Here is a 20683-nt window from a genome sequence, read left to right as displayed (position 1 = left end):
GAGAGGAGGCTAGCTGTCTTCCTTACCTCCGCCCCAGCACTGGCTGGGACCTAGCCCACCCTGGCCCAGCCATACCTGAGGTAGGGGAGCTGAGCTTGCTCAGACCTTTGAGTAAGTTCTGTCCCTGTTGTGGATCCAGTTTAGCAGGGAAGGGGCACCCGGTATAGCCCCCATTTTCTTTACAGAAGTCCAGGAACCTGTGGGGGACAGGGACACACACACGCACCTGGCTGAGGAGCACCAGCCGGTGTCTTTGGACAAGTTGCTGTACTTCTGAGTGTCAGGTAACTTAAATGGGGTAATGTGAAGGTGGACAGGTCTGAGGATGAACTGTGACACAAGGAGGTGCCTATAAAGATACAGCTGCCCTAGGCTGGGGGCTGTGGCCGCTGAGAGGGATTATGGGGCCAGGATACTCACGCCTTCCAGTCAGAGTCGTGGCTCAGGAGGAGCGGGTTGCCCACCACAATGAGCAAAGACTTGGCCCGGGTCACAGCCACGTTGAACCTCTGGAAGGAAGAAGTGTCGGTGTCACAGGAGGGAAGGGCCCTAAGGAAAGAAGAGTTCTGCTCCCTGCAGCCCTGACCTTGGGGTTCTTGAGGAAGCCGAGGTTAAAGTCCAGATCCAGCTGCACAAAGCTCTGGCTGCTGCGCACGGTGGAGATGATGACGACGCTGCGCTCTTGGCCTTGGAACTCTTCCACGGAGCCCACCTGCAGGGGGGGCAGCTGAGACCAGGGCAGGGCCAAGCCCTGCCTCCGAGCCCGAGCTCCAGCGGTGTGGAGAAGTCCCAGGGCGGAGTGTCCTGACCGGCAGGAGACAGGGCAGGAGGAGACCCTGGAAGCTGCTCCAGTTAAAGGGATGGGGCTGGAGAGAGTTCTCAGTAAAGAAAACACGGTAACTCAGCAGTGATTTTCAAGCTTTCCTGAAGAGAATCACTAAGTACTTGTTAAAAATAGACAACCCAGTCCTGAATCAGAATTTCCAAGAGAGAGGCCTCTATATCTTAAAAAAATATATATATATGTTTATGTATATGTATATATTTGGGAGAGAGAAACATGAACGGGCTGCCTCCTGCATGTGCCCTGACCGGAAATCAAACCTGTGACCCCTTGGTGCACGGATGATGCTCAACTGAGCCACAAAGGCCAGGACTAGGCCTCTGAATCCTAAAGCACTAGTTTTCAACCCTGGCTGCATACGAGATCACCTGAGGAGCTGGAAAAATTCCCGATGCCCTGGCTCTGCCCCCAGATCACGGTGCTAATTGGCTGGGTGGCTCCTGGCACAGGCAGTGCCAGGAGCTCTCCAGGTGATTCTTGTCTGCAGCCAGGATTGGGAAATTCGAAACAGACTTTAGAGAGAGTGAAGCTACTGTCCCAGAGGTGAGGAGAGGGCAGCGGGACACTATCACATGACGGGTCAGGCAGGCAGGGAATTTGGACTTTATTCTTAGGGCAAGGCCTCAAACCAGCCTGATCATAAAAATGGTGTGGGCTGTTTGCTAAATGTGCAGGCTTCCTGGTCCCATCCTGAACAGCAAGTAGGAATCTTCAGAAGTGAATGGCTTGGGGAGAATCTAGGCCATGGTGGGATGGGGCACGGGCGGGCTGGAGCATCAGGGCAGGAGCGCGAGGTGGTGTCTAGGAGTGGGGAAGTGGGGGGCACAAAAGGCAGAGAGCAAATGTGAAACGTGGTCAGTGTCACCTTCAAGTCCTTGATGTCATTCAGTCCCCGAAGCTGCTTGTCCAGTTTGGTTATGCATTCACGGATTTTTTCCACCTGGAAGATGGGGACAGGTGCCTTTCTCTCATCCTCTTACCCCAGTGCAAGAGGGAGGCAGGCAGGAGGCAAACAGGGAGGGGCAGCCGACCTCTGAGCTCCTGGAACCTTCACCTAGTGGTCTGGCTATGAATGAGATACCATCCAGGGTGGGGGGTCTCACCCTCAACGGGGACGGAGGGCCTAACCTGCTTCCGGTATGGGGAGATGACGCCCACATTTCGGGGGTTCAGACGGACTTTGCCTTTCTTGGAGGAGGAGGTCAGGAGCTGGTTCAGGTAGGAGGTCACCGTGGCAGCCTCTTCGGGGTTGAAGAAGGATGGGCTGTTGCCCTCACGCTCGTCCTTGCCCATTACACCGTGAAAGATGATAGGAAAGCCCTGGATACAGTCGGGAAACCCTCAGCCAGGCCTCCCTGCCCCACTTCCCTCTCACCCCAAAGCCTCCCAGGCAACGTGGGCTCCTATGCCAAGGCGATGAAGGGACAGGCCCGTGGCTTCCACTCGGAACCCCCCTCGCCTGCAACTTCGAGGGGAGGGAAGGTGCGGTATGGCTGGGACCCCTCACCCTTCGAGGCAGACCCTCCCACTGGCAGAAGCGCTCCCGGTCCAAAGTGTCAGCACAGGCCTGCAGCTCCTTCTCGTAATAGAGCCGGTTAGGAATGTGCAGGATGGTGGGGTGAGACCTGGGAGGCAGGAAGAGGAAGGGAGAGCAACACCAGGGGCTGGATGACTTCCACCTCGCTCTCGGAGACCGCGCTCTCCCTGCTCTGCGCCCACGTACAGCACCCTCCCGCCCTGTGGATAGCAGGCTCATTCATCTATAACATCTGCTGCTAGGACCATAAACCACAGAACACAGCCACACGTGGTTCCGGTCCGTGGATTTCACAGACCAGCCAAATTTGAAAGAAAACAAGAAATTGGAAACCCACTCTCAGGTTTCAGTTTTCTGAAGGAAGAACACTACAAACGCAAGTGTCATCTACTGTCACCATTATTTGATGTGTTAAATCCAAAAACATAAGAAGTATGAACACAATAGCTAACATTTATTAAACTCTCAGTGGGCTCCTCTGGGGAGCTAAGGACTTGGGAGCTCATCTGAGCATTTTAGATGTTATGAACTTGATGAAAGGAAGGGTAGCTCTTTAATTTGAATAAGAATGAGGTTAATAAAAACGATATTGTCCGCATTTTTCTAATTTCTCCTTGGACTGCCTGGAAATGTCAACCGGGGCCTGCAACAGATACATCCCAGTGGCTGGGAACCACTGACCATCCCTTAACAGACAGATAAACAAACAGTTTCAGAGCAAAGTCATTTGCTAAGTCACACAGCCACGGAGTAGCAGTGACGGGGCCAGTTCACAGCCTTTCTGCAGGACACCACCTCTGAGCAACAGGACTGCAGATGGAGCCTCCAGCCGGGGCTGCAGAGGGCGTGAAGGCTGGGACCACAGGAGAGGGGAGGGTGTGGGGTACCTGTAATTGCGGAGCAGCTTGGTTATGAACCGAGGGTTATAGCCGTCGGGGCCCTTCTTGTACAAGGCATTGTAGGTAATCAGCCGCTCCAGCAGTGAGTACCCCAGCCCGTGCTTCTGGGCCAGTGGGGAGCGCAGCACAGGCCCCAGCTGCCGAGGGTCTCCAGCCAGCACCAGCTGTGCTCCTGGATTGTCTGATTCCTTGACTTCCATCAGCCCTGGGAGGCACAGGAAGGTGGGAGAAAGGTAACTGGAAGGAACGCCTTGGCCTCAGGTAGGGTGGTGCACCTGCAGCCCCCCTGAGCTCCTTACCTGCTATGGCCACCAGGCTCTCAGGCTCCATGCAATGGCCAGCCTCATCGATGAAGATGTGTGTGAAGTGATCGATGGGAAACTGGGCCGAGACCAGTCTGGAAGGTGTCAGGCCAGGCAGGGGTCAGACCCAGGGACCCAGCCACCAAACCTGAATGCTCACCTAAGCTGGCCCCTCACCCCACTTCCCAGCTTGCAACCTCTTTACTTATACACACACGGTTAAGAGACACGCCCTAGCCAGTTTGGTTCAGCGGATAGAGCATCAGCCAGCGGACTGGAGAGTCCTGGGTTTGGTTCCCACTAAAGGCGTGTATCTAGGATGCAGTTTGTCCCCAGCCCCGGTTGGGGTTGTGTGGGTGGCAGCCACTCAATGTGTCTCTCTCACATCGATGTTTTTCTCTCTCTTCCTCCCTCCCGCTATACCTGAAGATGAATGCAAAAATGCCTGGTGAGGATAAAAAAAAAGACACACACACACACTTCACACCTGCTGGCAGTGATGAGGGTGGTAATTAAGACACGATACTCTTGCAGCTTCTTCTTAGCGGGAAACACATACTCCCCCTTATTTGTGTCCCAGTTACAGCAGGGCTGTGGATGCGAAGGGAGAGAGGTATCTGCTTGGCGCTCCCACTCTCCACCTCACTCTGGCCCTGGACCCCCAGGCAATTTTATCCACCTCTCATTTTACACACAGGAAAGCTGAAGGCCGGGTCCGACCCGGGCAAGGTCCAGGTCTCCTAGTTCCCTGGCTTCAGTGTGTACCCTGAGAGCCTCCCAGCACTCGCCATCCCTTGGCCTCCTGCACCCCCCCCCCCAGGTACCTTGATGTCCTCGGGCACCATGCGGATGTCCCTGCTGGGGGCCAGGAGACGGTAGATGGAGCTGGGCAGGTGAGCCCGGAGCCGCTGACAGAGGAGGTCAGCCCCTGAGTTGGATGGAGCGCAGGCCAGGATGTGGGCCTTGGGTAAGTGCTTCACCACCTGGGGGGAAGGGGGAAGCAGTGTGGGAAGCAGCTCTCAGGTCTGGGGCGGGGGTAGGGGGGAAGACTCCGTCGTGACCATGATGCAGGCTGGTGCAGTGTGACATTTGCCTCCCAAAGCTGAGGGAGGTAGTGACACAAAAGGCAAGTTCTGACCCCCAGGGCCCCTGCTGGAAAACGTGCAGTAAACACACATCTATGACGACACGTGAAGGGTGACCCGACAGCTGTGCAGTATGCCAGCTACACGACGAGGCTCAGCAGCCTCCCTGACCCGGGATGCCTCCTTGGGGCACTCAGGAAGCTGGAAGAGACCAGAATCTGGGGACAACTACTTGGGCCTGGGGGAGTCCAATGTAGGCCCCAGGTCTTTGCTCAGGCCCCACCTGCTTGATGGCTTCCACTAAGGTGACAGTCTTGCCAGTGCCTGGAGGCCCAAAGATGATGTAGGGGGCTGGCCGGGTGGTGCCCATAACAATATGCTTCATGGCCTGTAGCTGCTCTGGGTTTGACTCCAGACTCCGGTCATAAGGCCTGGCAGAGGGGCCAGGAACATGAAGTTACCCAGTGTCCCAGAAGCCTCCCAGACTCCATTCTCTAGGCCCACACTTCAAGTAGCCCAGAGCCCTGCCCACTGTCTCACTTTAGCTTCACATCTGAGGCCAGCAGCGGGACCCCACGGGAGGCCTCAGGAAAGAGTGTGGGCCACAGCAGCTGGTGCCCCGTCAGCTCCAAAGCACGATGCTGCACCCTCAGGGGCTGGCGGTTGAAGGTGAAGTTCACCTTGAAGGTCAGCCCATTCACAAAGCGGCTCAGGAGGCTTTGGGAAGGGAGAGACGGGAAGAGCTCCAGTTAGGAGGGTGGGTAAGAAAAGGCCAGGACTCTCCTCTAACCGACTCGCTCCCACTGTCCAAGACCTCCATGCAGTCCCTCCAGGAGAGGAAGCTGCTGAGGCATCTCAAGGTCACCTGAAGAAAAGCCTCCTACCCCCCCACTCGGGTCCCACTCATCTCAGGGAGAAGCACCTCTTTCTCCCCTGGTCTCAGAAAGATGCCTACAGTTCAGAGTTCCCCCAACACCCACCTTGGAGAAAAGCTCAGCTTGACACGGTCCAACTCCACCCTGTGCACAAAGCCCTTGTAGGTGACGGGGTCATCCTGGTGAGCCTCGGAGGACAAAAGGGCAAACAGGTGGTCTCCCCGGAGCACTGAGGGGCGGCTTTCGGCCACCCCAGGAACCTATGGGGTATGAACACAAGCAAGATTCTATCTCAGGGAGGCTCACCGGAGGGCCCCCTTCTACCCCAAGACACAGGGAGCTTTGCCTCTTTCCTCTACAACCAAAAAGTGCAACAGTCAGGGGATGAGGGAAGAGACAAGTCCATCTGTCCACGTTTCTCAGAGATGCTAAGCACAGGGATCCTGGAAGCCCTCCAATGCATGAGCTCAGGACTTGGGAGCCGGCTTTCCAGCCTGTCCAACTGCCCTCTTGCAGCTCAGTTCCTACCCTGCCTTTAAAAATCTCATTTAAAACTCAGTTCCTGCAGGAATCTCTGATCACCCTTAACCCCCACTTCTCACCAGGTCCCTTCCTCAGCACTTGTGTGCAGGAATCCATTCTCACGAAATCCTAGGCCTCTGTGGGCACATTCGACTCTCAGAACTGGAAAGAGTTCTAAGAATTATCTGGTCCAGCTCTGCGTTTTTCAGATAAGGGAATGAAGGCCTAGAGAGGGCAAAGGACTTGCCCAAGGCCACAGTGCTGGTGGCAGCAAAGTCTGGATTAAAACCCAGGTACTTCCCACTGTCCTGTCTGACACTCTTGTTGGGTACAGGATGCCCACGCTGCCCCTTGCTGAGCCCTCAGGGCAGGAACAACTTCACCCTTCCTCTTCTCTTGCCCTGCATTCAGGAGCAGCATTCTGCCCACATCCCCACCCCCGATCCAAGCCCCAACCTCCAGTGTGAGCAGCCTGGGGTTCTTGGAGACCGGGTCCAAGGTCATGGGCACCGACTCCAGGTCATAGTGCCGGATGTCATGCTCCATCTGCAGCTCCTCCAGGTGCAGCAGTAGCCGGAATTTCATCTCGTAGTTTCTGCACTTCAGGGGTGTCTCTAGCTGGGCCCTAGCAGTGACAATGCGGGCGTTGGGGAGGCAGGAGGAGGGTCAGACAAACCCAGCCAGGAGCATCCACCCTTTCCCATCTGAGGCTCTGGAACTATGAAAGCATCAGGATCAGAGAAGCCAGAAGGACCTGAAGAAAGAAACCTTGATTCTTACGCCCCGTGATGCCCCTGGCCCCCCACCTCGGACCTGAGTGGGCACTGGATCCTAGGGTGTGGAACATACTCCTCCCAAGTTCGCCCTAAGACCCTTACCCGCGCCTCATTCACGTGTCACTCCCTGTTCAAATGTCACCTTCTCCAAGAGGCCGGGATTAATCGCCCCCTGCACAATAGCACAACCCACCTCTCCACCCTGCTCTGGTTTTAGCTGAGCTTTAGTTTAGTTTTTTTAATCCTCACCCGAGGACAGTCTTCCATCCTTTGTTCAGGTAGAGTGGGAGGGAGAGAGAGGAAGATAGAGAGAGAGAGACATCGATGTGAAAGGGACACATTGAGTGGCTGCCTCCCACACGACCCAACCTGGGCCAGGGACAAACTGCAACCGAGGTACATGCCCTTAGCGGGAACCGAACCCGGGTCTCTCTGGACCGCAGGCTGAAGCTCTAACCGCCGAGCCAAACCGGTCAGGGTTAGGGTTAGTTCTTCACAGCATTCATCACTCCATGAAATTATAAGATAAATGGTCTTTTAAAGAAATTTTAAGATAGTTTTTTTTTTTTTTTTTTAATTTTAAGATAAGTGCTCATTCCCCCTGCACGGGCAAGGCCCTCATGTGACTGATTCGCCTCGGATGTACTGGGCGCACAGTGCGTGCTGAGGAAGGTAATGAATGAATGGGACACAGCAGGCTGTGGACAGAGGTGTGGGGCGCGGGAAGAAGCCAGCAGGGAACAGACACGAAAAGCAAGAGGGGTGCAGAGGGCTGGCACTTACTTGATTTCTGCGATCTCCTTTGGGGCAGTGAAGATACTTTTTCCCTGAAGAAGGATGGGGAGCAGCTGCCTGAGGCGGTGGGGTGGGTTGTAGGTCCCCAGCGCCATACTTAGCTCCAGGTCATAGCCCCGACCTCTGTAGGAGAGGAGGAAGAAAAGCTGTCACAGAGACCCCTCACTTCAGAGACTCGGGGAGCGCCCCTCCCTGGGGATGCAAGAATCCTACAAACACTGCTGCTGAGAGGGGTCAGCAGCCTTTGCCCAAGGAAAGCAGAACTCACTCCCGCACGAGGCTGTTCACCCTGAGGGTGGGCCATTCGTTCTCAGTTCTTGGAAAGGCAAGACACTTGGAAACATTTAAAAATATACGTGTAATACATATATATGTATATAACAATACATATTCATTAGAGAGAAATAAGAAAATAGATAATAAAACAATAAGTAACCAACACTTTTACCATCTAGGCATAACCAACGTTAACTTTTTGGTATGTAGCCATCCAGACTTTTCTGTTAGTTTGTATTACACACATATATTTTAAAAAAGAGAACAATGGTCTATAATTTGCTTTTATAGCTCAGTATTTTGAGTGCATCTAGTCATGTCAAAAAGAGATGTCTACACAAATTCTGTTATTCCATTCACATGAAATGTTCACGAAAGAGAAATTTATAGATGGAAGCAGATGAGTGGATGTTCAGGGCTGGAAGGGAATGGGGAGCAAAAGGGGTGATAGCTGAAGGGGAAGGGTTCCTTTTTTGGGGGGATGAAATGTTCTAAACTAGATTGTGGTAATGGGTGCATGTGTGTGTATATAAACTAAAACCACTGAGTTTACTTTTTTGTAGTTGTTCATCCTCATCCAAGGAAATATATATATATTTTAAACAAATTTTTTTTCTTTATCAATTTTTTTTTAAGAGAGAGAAGAAGTGAGAGGGAAAGAGAGATGGAAACATCAATGAGAGAGAACATCCATTGGCCACCTCCTGCATGCCCCCCACTGGGGATTTGGCCCACAGCTTGGGCATGTGCCCTGACCAGGAACTGAACTGGCAACTTCTTGGTGCATGGGTCGTTGCTCAACCACTGAGCCACACTGGCAGGGCCCAAGGATATTTTTTCCCACTCATTTTTAGAGTGAAAGGGAGGAAGGGAAGACGGGGGGAGAGAGAGAGAAATATCTATGAGAGAGACACATCAATTTGTTGCCTCCTGCATGACCCTGACCAGGGCCCAGGATTGAACCTGCAACCCAGGCACATTCCCTTGACCAGTAATTGAACCTGCAACCCTTTAGTGAGCCACACTGGACAGGGCTGAATTGTGCATTGTAAATGGGTGAATTGTATGGCATGTGAATGGTCCCAGGACAGTTGTTAGAAAGAGACAGATGCCTACATAGAGCTGCCCAATAATCCACCAGTGTATAGAAAAGCCTTAAACATTTTTTCACACTGTCCTTATATCTGCAACTTTCTTCCTGGACAGAAAAGGTCTCTGAGGCCTGGAGAAGTTAAGAACTTACAGGCACCCCAGCCGGGGCTGGGTTAGAGGGAGAAGTTACCGGTCAGGTCTTTCTCCTTCCTCGATCCGGGTGGTCACAACAGGGTTTCCAGTGATCCGGGTCCGCTTGTAGGGCGTTGTGGGCTTCAGTTGTGCGGCCAGGGGACTGTGGGCGACGGCAGCCAAGAAGCGGGCAATGTAGAAAGTGCCAGCTCCTTCGGACCCTGGCTCCTCGGGTCCCAGCAGCTCCCAGAGCACGGTGGCTGGGAAGTAGCCCACAATGTTGGTCTGACAGTGGACATGGAGCTCATAGCACTCACCTGGGGGAAGGGGGCTGAGTGAGTGGGAGTGTGGAGGGAGAGTGGTCTCCCACCAGCACCCTTGCCCTGGAAAACCCCCCAGAGAGCCCACCCCCGGGCAGGAGCCCACAGACGGAACAGCACGGTCCCCAAAGCACCAGCCCTCTCTCGGGCAAGCCCCACTGCCGGAGGCTCGTTCCGTTGGAAACCCGCTCACCGGGGCCCAGTGAGCAGGGCAGCTTCTGGTCTCCATTGTAGAAGTCAAACTGGGGTGTCCAGGAGAGTGGAAGGACGTGGGTGAGGGTGACAGGCTGGGTTCCTCCATTCTGAAGCCTCAAGGTCAGCATCTCCTTGCGGTTCAAATCCAGGCGGATAAGGAGCTGCCCATCCTGGGTTTCATGGGTCCCCTGGACTTCCACGTCCACCCCATGTTTCCCATGAAGATACTCAGCCCTGGAGAGAGTGGGAATCAAGGAGGGGCTGGGGTGGGGGGGCCTGGTTGGATGCTGCTCTCAGGCAGGTCCGAGGCTGGGGAGGCTGACCAAGTGGCAGCTGTGCTGGGCAGCCCAGCCCGCCCTCCCAGGCCAGTGAGCTCCTTCCCTACCCTTCCCCCACTCCTTAAAGGAGGGGGCCTTACCCCAACAGGAGGTAACCCACACTTTCTCAGCCAGACAGCTTCCCCCACGCCCTGCCCCCCTTACACACACACACACACCTGTCATGAAAGATCTTGGCAAGCAGTGACTTGTGGTGTGTGTTGATATCAGACACGTCGGCCCAGCGGTCAAGTTTGAAGAACCTGACCCGAGTCTTGGTGACATAGGCCAGATTGGCAATCTTCATTCCATACAGCATGGAGGAGAAGCCAGGGGCGGGTTTCCCAAAGCTGCCGGAAGCAGAGGAGACTGGGAAGTGAGGGAGGGCAGGGCCAGGGGGACGCAGGCAGCATGCTGGGGAGCGAGTCTGAGGAGGGACACACTGGCCCTGCTGCAGGACAGGCCCCGGGCCAGGGAGAGACGCAGGCTGGGAGCGTAGGGTGTTCAATGTTTTAAGGAAAGGCCATGGAACTTCCCAAGATGAAAGTTGCTTGTTTTAAACAGCAGGTGCGGACGTGCACATCTGAGGTGGAAAGCTCCATCATGGCTGTTGATTTGGGGACTAAGAGGGAGAAAGAAAGGAAGGGTTTTTTTGGGGAAAACTACTGGGGACAGAAAAAGACAGACAGCCCAGCAGGAAGAACTAAGGCTACGGGGAAGCAAGTGAGTTGATTCAGAGGGTGGATCTGCGGTCCAGCCTGATGGGGGAGCGAGAGGGGTCAGAGCAAGAACAGGTGTCCGGGGCGTGTGGGCAGGGTGGCTGCTCAGACAGCACTTTTCCACCCGCAGTCAAAGCGTGCAGGTGGGACACAAGCAGGAAGGGAAAGGATCCTTGTCCAGAGATCAAATAGCTGGCTTTGTGCCTAGAGAAGGTGAAGACAGGGAAAACTGGTCAGAAGGGCAAGAAAACATTCTGTGGCTGAAATTTGGTTTAGTCAACTCAACAAACTCTTACAGAGACCTGTTATGTGCCAGACACTAGATGCTGGGGGTTCGAAGGGCAAGAGCCCCAGCCCTGTCTTGAGGGGCATGGACTGAACACATCAATCCCAGCCCACGGCATGGGAAGCAGCGAGGGGGCTTCCAGGGGGCATGAAGCCCAGCCTGGGGCGGGGGTGGGTGTCCCCAGGAGCCAGCGTCAGGTGTAAGAGGGAATGCAAAGTGTGGACCAGGTGGAGGGGTAGAACCAGTGCTGAAGGGCTGGGCTACCGCTGGCTCGCCACTAGCTGGGTCGCTTCAGGTTACTTCACCTGAGTCTCAGAGTCTAGGGACAACAGACTTACCTGGCAGGGTTGTGAGGATTACCTGAGACAGACACCGCAGTGAACCACTTAACCCAGTGCTTGGCACATAAGAAGACCTCAGTAAGGTGCACTATGATTAGTATCACACAGTGAGAAGTGCAAGGAAGGGAGTGGCAGGAGGCAGCAGAGGTGGGCAGGGACCAGGTCATGCACAGTTGCATGCCAGGCCATCAAGCCTGAATTTGACCCTGAAGGCCCTCCTCCTGTACTGGTGCCGGGAGCCAGAGGGCATTTCCATGTGTGACATGCTTCATGAGCACATTCAAGATCTGGACAGCTGACCACCCGGCCTCTATGCTTTCTAGAGAATGAAAGCAAGTTCTAGTTCATAAGAACCATGGTAATCAAGATTTAACTATTAAGGCTAAATCAGCATGGTCACTCGCTAGCGTACAGTAAGAGAATTTACAGTTACATTTGCCCTGGTGCCCACTGCCTGTAACTCTGCCCCTTTCCTTCATCCCAAATAAATGAGAAGGTCACTGTGCAGGAAACTTTGAATCGGTTCTGATTTATTTAAAAAAAAATAAGGAATCATTTGAAAACACAATGAAAAAACTGCTCAGGAAATGTTAGCCACTATTATTAGTATTTGTATTAGTAGTGATAGTAGTACTAACAGTAGCAGCAGCAGTAGGAGCAGCAACTTACTTTTAGCCCGCGTCAGAGGCTACACTGTGGCTACAGAACCACCGGGCTGGTGGGTTTTAAGCAGGGGAGTGGCAAGACCAGATCTGCATTTCAGATCACTCTGGCATCAGGTATGGAGGGTAGATTTGCTGGAGGCAAGACTGTAGGTAGGAGACCAGTTAGAAGAAGGCCATTTACACAGTCCAACTGAAAGATGACAAGGGCCTGAACGAGGCAGCGGTAAGGAGAGGAAAGGGGCCAGAGCCGACAATATGGAGAACGTAAAATCAGCAGGATTTGGTGATTGTCAGGAGGGGGAATGGAGGGAAGAAGGAGGAATCTAGGACAATACCCAAATCAATGGCTTGGCTTTGGGGGCCAGCCATTCATGAGGTGGAAGGTAAGGACAGGAAGAGAAGGATGTTGGAGGGACTGACCATGACATTTGGATTTGGACACGCTCAGTTTGAGATTCCAGTGGCTGGTTGTCTCCATGAGTCAGAAGCTGAGAACTCAGGCCAAAGTCAAGGTACAGTCTGACATTACGGAGTCCTTAGGTAGCAGTTACAATCAGAGAAGTGTTCAAGATCTTCCCAGGTGGTCTGAGCAGTCTGAGAAGAGTGGAGGCCAGGACAACCCAGGGAGGAAGAGAAAACAGAGCAGGAGTCCCCCTCCCACAAGAGAGGGAGAAGTATCAAAATCAGGTATCAGCCTCAAACGCTGCTGAATCATAAAGAGACCGAAATCACCAGAAACTTTCACCAGGGCTCCTTGGAATCATTAAATCCCACGGATCGGGCACAAACTCAAATGCAGACAGAAGCCAGGCTCCATAGGTATCTCTGATATCCTCAGCCCTCAGGCGACTGTACAGCCACCGCTGAGTCACTACTGTAAGAAGGTACATCCCTCATCTCCAGACAGATGTTGCCAGCAGGGAAGGTAGGCCCCAGATGGCCAGACCTGCCCTTTGAAGGAAGCCCAAATCAAAACTTTAATATTAAATTGCCTATTTCTGGAAACTTCTGTGTGTGCACAGGGGCAGGAGGAACTCAACTTTGCAAGTTTTAACAACTTCTACTGTGGGCGCTATTACCGCAATATTTTTCAAATCATTCCCCATGTCTGATACCACTACCCAAATTCTCCTACCCTTGCCTGGTCTAAGGTGACAACCATTAAAAAAATTTTTTTTTTTAATTCTCACCCAAGGATATTGTTCCATTCATCTTCAGACAGAGTGGGAAAGACAGAGAAACATCAATGTGAGAGAGACACATTGATTGGTTGCCTCCCACACTACCCCAACCAGGGCAGCAGACTGAACCACAACTGAGATACACATGCTCTTGACCAGAATCAAACCTGAGACTCTTTGGTCCAAGGGCAGGATGCTTTAACTGCTGAGCCAAACCAGTCAGGGCAAAAAAAAAAATTTACAAACTCAGTACATACTGGTTGAAAAAAAAGGCCCCAATTCTTGCATTATATATCTAGTCACCTTGATTTCTAGGGAAAAAGATAAATAATTCAATAGGAAAATAGAATATTCAACCTAAAGAATAAATCCAGCCCTGGCCAGTTGCCTAGTGGTTAGAGCGTTGGTCTGCGGTCTGGAGAGACCCGGGTTTGCTTCCCACTAAGGGCATGTACCTCGGTTGCAGTTTGTCCCCGGCCCTGGTTGGGTCATGCGGGTGGCAGCCACTCAATGTGTTTCTTTCACGTCGATGTTTCTCTTTCTCTCTCTCTTCGTCTTTCTCCCTCCTGCTCTATCTGAATAAAAAATGGAAAAATGTCCTTGGGTAAGGATAAGAAAAAGAAAAACAAATAAATCCAGATGATTAAATAAGTATAAAAGATGCCCTGGCTGGTTTGGCTTAGTGGTTAGAGCGTCGGCCTGCAGTCCCGAGAGACCTGGGTTCGGTTCCCACTAAGGGCACATACCTCGGTTGCAGTTTGTCCCCGGCCCTGGTTGGGTCGTGTGGGTGGCGACCACTTGATGTATCCCTTTCACGTCAATGTTTCTCTCTCTCTCTCTCTTTCCCCCTCCCACTTTATCTGAACAAAAAATGGAAAAAATGTCCTCAGGTGAGGATAAAAAAAAAAAGTATAAAAGATGCTTCAAAAGTAGAGATGCAAATTAAAGTTAAAATAAGATGCCATTTTAATTCCATTAGGCTGACAAAAGTAGAAAACAGTCATCATATGAATTGTTGTTAATACATATGGAAAAGTGAACTCATACACAGCTGGGAGAAAAGTGAAGTATTACAATGTTTGGGAAAACAATCTGGCAATATCTCTTAACACTTGAACATAGGTTTCCTTTAACTCAGGAATCCCATTCCTAGGAATGTATCCCATGGGAAGAAAAGTACCAATGTATGAGGACATATGTTCAAGGATGCTTACTGCAGAGTCACCCACAGTGGCCAAGAACAGGAAACAAATCACATGCCCATCGATAGGGAGATAATTGAATAAATTATAAACACCCACTTCATGGAATATTATGCAGCCATACAAAAGAACGCACCACACACCTACATGGCTAACATTTAAAAGGCCGACAACACTAAATGTTAAGACATGGGAACACCAGAACACTCATGCATTTTGGGTTGGAATATAAATGGTACAATCATATTGGGTAAAGGTCTGGTAGTTTCTTGCAAAACTAAACACATATTATAATGTTCTGATTTTTAATTTATTTTTAATGCTTTTATTTATTTAATTTTTTTTAGAGAGAGGAAGGAAGAGAGAGAGAGAAAAATATCAATGCGAGACAGAAATATGGATTGGCTGCCTCCGGCATGCCCCCTACTGGGGATCGAGCCCACAACCCAGGCATGTGCCTTGACCAGGAATTGAACAGGGGACCTTTCGGTTCATGGGATGATGCTAAATCCATTGAGCCACACCAGTCGGGTTAATGTTCTGATTTTTTTTTTAATCCTCACCTGAGGATATTTTTTTCCATTTACCTTCAGATAGAGTGGAAAGAAGAAAGAGAGAAAGAAACATCGACGGGAGAGAGACACATCCACTGGTTCCCTCCTGCACAACTCCAACCAGGGCCCAGGATAGAACTGCAACCGAGGTAGTGCTCTTGACCAGAATGAAACCTTTGGTCCTCAGGCCGATGCTCTGACCACTGAGCGAAATCGGCCAGGACCTGATTTTTAATGAAAAGTATACATTATTATATTATGTTGTACGATAAAAATTCATTAAAAAATAATACAACTTATTTCATTTAATATTTTTGTTTTAACTTTTGTGCAAACATGTTGTTGTTTTTATTCTCACCCGAGGACATTTTTCCATTTTTTGTTCAGATAGAGTGGGAGGGAGAGAGAGAGAAACATCGACGTGAAAGGGACACATTGACTGGATGCCACCCATACGACACAAGCAGGGCCAAGGATAAACTGCAACCAAAGTATGTACCCTTAGCGGGAACTGAACCCAGGTCTCTCTGGACTGCAGGCCGATGCTCTAACTGCTGAGCCAAACCAGCCAGGGCAACATGTTGTGTTTTTAAATTTTATTTTTGTTACAGATGTTTCTCCTTTTATACCCCATTGACCCCTCCTTCCCATCCCCCTGCCCCGTCCCCGGCTTTGTAGTCCATGTCCATTGGTTATGCATACATGCATATAAGTTCTGTGGTTTATCTCTTCCCACCCCACCCCCCACCCCCTCTTCTGAGGGTTGTCAGTCTGTACCCTACTTCCGTGTTTCTGGGTCTATCCTATTTCTCAGACTGTTATATTCATTATATTCCATATAGAAGTGAGATCATGTGGTATTTGTCTTTTTCTGCTTGGCTTGTTTCACTTAGGATAATACTTTCCAGGTCCCTCCATGTCGTCTCAAAGGATAAGAGATCTTTCATTCTTACAGCTGCATAGTACTCCACTGTGTACATGTACCACTGCTTTATTATCCATTTGTCTACTGATGGACACTTGGGCTGTTTCCAGATATTAGCAATTGTAAATAGTGCTGCTATGAACATGGGGATACATATATTCTTTCTGATTGGTGTTTCAGGCTTAGGGTATATTCCTAGAAGTGGGATCACTGGGTCAAATGGAAGTTTAATTTTTAATTTTTTGAGGTAACACCATAGTGTTTTCCATAGTGGCTGCACCAGTCTGCATTCCCACCAGCAGTGCACTAGAGACCCCTTTTCTCCACACCCTCGCCAACACGTGTTTGATGATTTGTTGATGGGGGCCATTCTGACAGATGTGAGATAATACTTCATTGTTGTTTTAATATGCATCTCTCTGATGATCAGTGATGTTGAGCATTTCTTCATATGTCTCTTGGCCATTTGTATGTCCTGTTTGGAGAGGTGTCTATTCAGCTCCTCTGCCCATTTTTTAATTGGGTTCTTTGTCTTCCTTTTGTTGAGTTGTATGAGTACTCTATATATTTTGGAAATTAACCCCTTATCTAATGTATCATTGGCAATTATGCTGTCCCATACACTGGGTTGCCTTTCCATTTTGATGGTTGTTTCTTTTGCTGTGCAGAAGCTTTTTAGTTTGATGTAGTCCCATGTGTTCATTTTCTCCTTTGTTTCTATTGCCTTAGATGATGTATCAGTGAAAATTCTGCTGCGTATGATGTCCAAAATTTTGTTGCCTGCATTTTCTTATAGAATTTTTATGGATTCGTGGGTCACATTTAAGTCTTTTATCCATTTTGAGTTTATTTTTGTGTATGGTGTAAGTTAATGGTCTAGTTTCATTTTTTTGCATGTAGCTGTCCAATTTTCCCAGCACCATTTATTAAAGAGGCTGTCTTTACTCCACTGTATGCTCTTGCCACCTTTGTCAAATATTAATTGAGCATATTACCTTAGGTTTATTTCTGTGTTCTCTATTCTGTTCCACTGGTCTATATGCCTGTTCTTGTGCCAGTACCAGGCTGTTTTGATTACAGTAGCTCTGTAGTATAACCTGATATCTGGTATTGTGATCCCACCTATATTGTCCTTCTTTTTCAAGATTGCTGCGGCTATTCAGGGTCTTTTTTGGTTCCATATGAACTTTTGAAGTATTTTTTCTAGTTCTGTGAAATATGTCGTTGGTATTTTGATGGGGATTGCATTGAATCTATAGATTGCTTTGGGTAATATGGACATTTTAATGATGTTAATTCTTCCAATCCATGAACAAGGTATGTGCTTCCACTTTTTTATATCTTCCTCTATTTCTTTTTTCAATGTCCTGTAGTTTTCTGCAAATAGGTCCTTTACTTCTTTGGTTAAGTTTATTACTAAGTATCTTAATTTTTTTGCTGCAATGGTAAGTGGGACTGTTTTTTCAGTTTCTCTTTCTGTTGAGTTCATCATTGGTGTATAAGAATGCCATCAATTTCTTGATGTTAATTTTGTATCCTGCCACTTTGCCAAATTCATTTATTAAGTCTAGTAGATTTTTGATGGAGCCTTTAGGATTTTCTATGTATAATATCATGTCATCTGCAAATAATGTCATCCTCCTTTCCAATTTGGATCCCTTTTATTTTTATTTTTTTTCATGTCTGATTGCTGTGGCTAAGACTTCCAGTACAATGTTAAATAAGAGTGGTGAAAGTGGACATCCCTGTCTTGTTCCTGTTCTTAAGGGAAATGTTTTTAGTGTCTGCCCATTGAGTATGATGTTGGCTGTAGGTGTTTCATATATGGCCTTTATTATGTCGAGATATGATCCCTCTATTCCCCCGTTGCTGAGCGTTTTTATCAGAAATGGGTGCTGGATTTTGTCGAATGCTTTTTCAGCGTCTATTGATATGATCATGTGGTTTTTATTCTTCATTTTGTTTATGTGGTGTATCACATTTGATTTGTGAATATTGTACCAGCCTTGCATCCCTGGGATGAATCCCTCTTGGTCATGGTGAATAATTTTTTTGATGTATTGCTGGATCCGATTTGCTAGTATTTTGTTCAGGATTTTGGCCTCTATGTTCATCAGGGATATTGGCCTGTAGTTTTCTTTATTTGTAGTGTCTTTTTCTGGTTTTGGAATTAGAACTATGCTGGCCTCATAGGATGAGTTTGGAAGTCTTCCGTCTTCTGGAATTTTTTGAAATAGTTTGAGGAGAATGGGTGTTAGTTCTTCTTTGAATGTTCAGTAAAACTCCCCCGTGAAGCCATCTGGGCTTGGGCTTTTGTTTGCTGGGAGAGTCTTGATTACCTCTTCAATTTCCTTAGTTGTTAATGGTCTGTTCAAGTTTTCTATCTTTTCCCAGTCCAGTTTTGGAAGACTGTGTGTTTCTAGAAATTTGTCCATTTCACTTAGATTGTCAAATTTGTTGCCATATAATTGTTCATAGTAGCTGTTAACGATCTTTTGTATTTCTGTGGTGTCAGTTGTTAGTTCTCTTTCATTTCTGATTTTGTGCATTTGTGTTGTCTCTTTGTTTCTTGGTGAATCTAACTAAGGGTCCATCAATCTTGTTTATCTTTTCGAAAAACCAGCTCTTTGTTTCATTGATCCTTTGAATTATTATTATTATTTTTTTTGGTCTCTATGTCATTTATTTCTGCTCTGATCTTTACTATTTCCTTCCTTCTACTTGCTCTGGGGTTTTCTTTTTATTTGCTTTCTAATTCTTTAAGTTGTGCGGTTAGACAGTCAATTAGAAATTTTTCTTGTTTCTTCAGGTAGGCCTTAGTACTATGAACTTCCCTCTCAGAACTGCGTTTGCAGTATCCCATAGATTTTGTGTTGTTGTGTGTTCATTTTCATTGGTTTCCAGGAAGTTTTTAATTTCTTCCTTGATCTCCTCGGTAACCTATTCATTGTTTAATAACATGCTATTTAGCCTCCATGTGTTCAAATGTCTTTGCATGTTTTTGTGGCAAATGATTTCTAGTTTCATGTCATTGTGATCTGAGAATATGCTTGATATGATTTCAATCTTCTTCAGCTTGTAGAGATTTAGTTTGTGTTCTATCATGTGGTCTATCTTTGAGAATGTCCCATGTGCACTTGAGAAGAATGTGAATTCTGTAGTTTTGGGGTTTAATTCTCTGTAGATATCTATTAAATCCATTTGGTCTAGTGCTTCATTTAGAGTCTCGGTTTCCTTGCTAATTTTTTGTCTAGAGGATCTATCCAGTGGTGTCAATGGGGTATTGAAGCCCCTGCTATGATCGTATTGCTGTCGACTTCTCCTTTGAAGTCCTCCAGAAGATTTTTAATATATTTTGGTGCTCCTATATTGGGTGCATATATGTTTATCAAGGTTATATCTTCCTGTTGGATAGATCCTTTCAATATTATGTAGTGGCCTTCTTTGTCTCTAGTTATGGTCTTCATTTTGAAATCTAGTTTATCAGATATGAGTATTGCTATCCCAGCTTTTTTTTGCTTTCCATTTGCTTGGAAAATTTTTTTCCATCCCTTCACTTTCAACCTATGTCTTTTGTTGTGAGGTGGGTCTCTTGTAAACAACATATAGATGAATCATGCTTTCTTATCCAATCAGCTACTCTGTGTCTTTTTATCGGAGCATTTAGTCCATTTACATTTAAGGTGATTACTGATATGTATTAATTTATTTCCATTTTTGTTTAGTTTGGTTATATTTTTCTTCTTATTTCTTCTACTAATTACAGCAGTCCTTTTAACATTTTTTGCAGTGCTGGTTTGGTGCTAAAGTATTCCCTTAGCCTTTTTTTTTTTTTGTCTGGGAAGCTCTTTATTTTACGTTCTATTTTGAATGACACCTTGCTGGGTAGAGTAGTCTTGGATTCATATCCTTGTTCTTCATGACCTTGATTACTTCATGCCATTCCCTTCTGGACTGTAGTGTTTCTTGTGAGAAATCAGCTGAGAGCCTTATGGGATTTCCTTTGTAGGTAACCTGTTGCTTATCTCTTGCTGCTTTTAGGATTTTCTCTCTGTCTTTAATTTTGGGCATTTTAATTACTATGTGTCTTGGTGTGGGCCTGTTTGGGTTCTTCTTACTTGGGGCTCTCTGTGCTTCTTGAACTTGAATGCCTTCTTCCTTCACCAAATTAGGGAAATTTTCTGTCACTATTTCTTTGAATATATTCTCTAACCCTTGCTCATTTTCTTCTTCTTTGGGGACTCCTATGATGCGAATATTATTACATTTCCAGTTGTCCCACAAGCTGTCTTCCTGTTTGTTTGTTTTTCATCCTCACCTGAGGACATTTTTCCATTTTTTGTACAGATAGAATGGAAGGGAGAGAGAGGAAGAGAGAGAGAGAGAGAGAAACATCGATGTGAAAGGGACACATCGAGTGGCTGCCACCCGCACGACCAACCAGGCCCGGGGACAAACTGCAGCCGAGGTACATACCCCTAGTGGGAACAGAACCCGGGTCTCTCTGGACCGCAGGCCGACGCTCCAACCGCTGAGCCAAACCGGCCAGTGCTGTCTTCCTGTTTTTTAATCGTTTTTTCCTTTTGGTTTTCTGATTGGTTGATTTTTTCTACCCTGTCTTCTAATTCACTGATCCGGTCCTCAGCTTCCTCTACTCTGCTCTTTAGACCTTCCAATGTGTTCTTTATTTCTGATATGTCACTCTTGATCTCTTCTTGGTGGTTCTTAATTTCCAATTGGTTTATTTTCAGCCTCTCTATGTCCTTATTCATGCTGTTGAGCTTCCTCAAGATCATGGCTCTGAATTCTAGCTCTGTTAATTTGCCTAACTGCTCCACATTGA

General features: G+C 48.2%; 1 protein-coding gene across 3 annotated transcripts in view; it reads right to left on the bottom strand.

Moving 5' to 3' along the window:
* MOV10 (Mov10 RISC complex RNA helicase) overlaps positions 1-20683 on the bottom strand; it is a 37919-nt gene that overhangs the window by 689 nt on the left and 16547 nt on the right. For 2 of the 3 annotated variants that reach the window (XM_036271846.1, XM_036271845.1), the window contains exons 3-20: positions 10147-10317; positions 9649-9911; positions 9194-9452; positions 7624-7758; positions 6521-6689; positions 5648-5802; positions 5208-5384; positions 4951-5098; positions 4407-4565; positions 4070-4173; positions 3580-3677; positions 3269-3485; positions 2352-2469; positions 1973-2164; positions 1710-1784; positions 587-712; positions 421-509; positions 76-197 (exon numbers count right to left, since the gene is read on the bottom strand). In XM_036271846.1, coding sequence (XP_036127739.1) covers positions 76-197; positions 421-509; positions 587-712; positions 1710-1784; positions 1973-2164; positions 2352-2469; positions 3269-3485; positions 3580-3677; positions 4070-4173; positions 4407-4565; positions 4951-5098; positions 5208-5384; positions 5648-5802; positions 6521-6689; positions 7624-7758; positions 9194-9452; positions 9649-9911; positions 10147-10317 — 2777 coding nt within the window. The remainder of the gene's footprint in view (positions 1-75; positions 198-420; positions 510-586; positions 713-1709; positions 1785-1972; positions 2165-2351; positions 2470-3268; positions 3486-3579; positions 3678-4069; positions 4174-4406; positions 4566-4950; positions 5099-5207; positions 5385-5647; positions 5803-6520; positions 6690-7623; positions 7759-9193; positions 9453-9648; positions 9912-10146; positions 10318-20683) is intronic. The other variant, XM_036271847.1, reaches the window with a different exon arrangement.

Source organism: Molossus molossus, unplaced genomic scaffold (genome assembly GCF_014108415.1).
Source record: "Molossus molossus isolate mMolMol1 unplaced genomic scaffold, mMolMol1.p scaffold_m16_p_20, whole genome shotgun sequence".
NCBI classification, from domain to species: domain Eukaryota; kingdom Metazoa; phylum Chordata; class Mammalia; order Chiroptera; family Molossidae; genus Molossus; species Molossus molossus.
The sequence above is the reverse complement of the archived record's forward strand: the minus strand, read 5'-3'. Positions and strand labels throughout refer to the sequence as shown.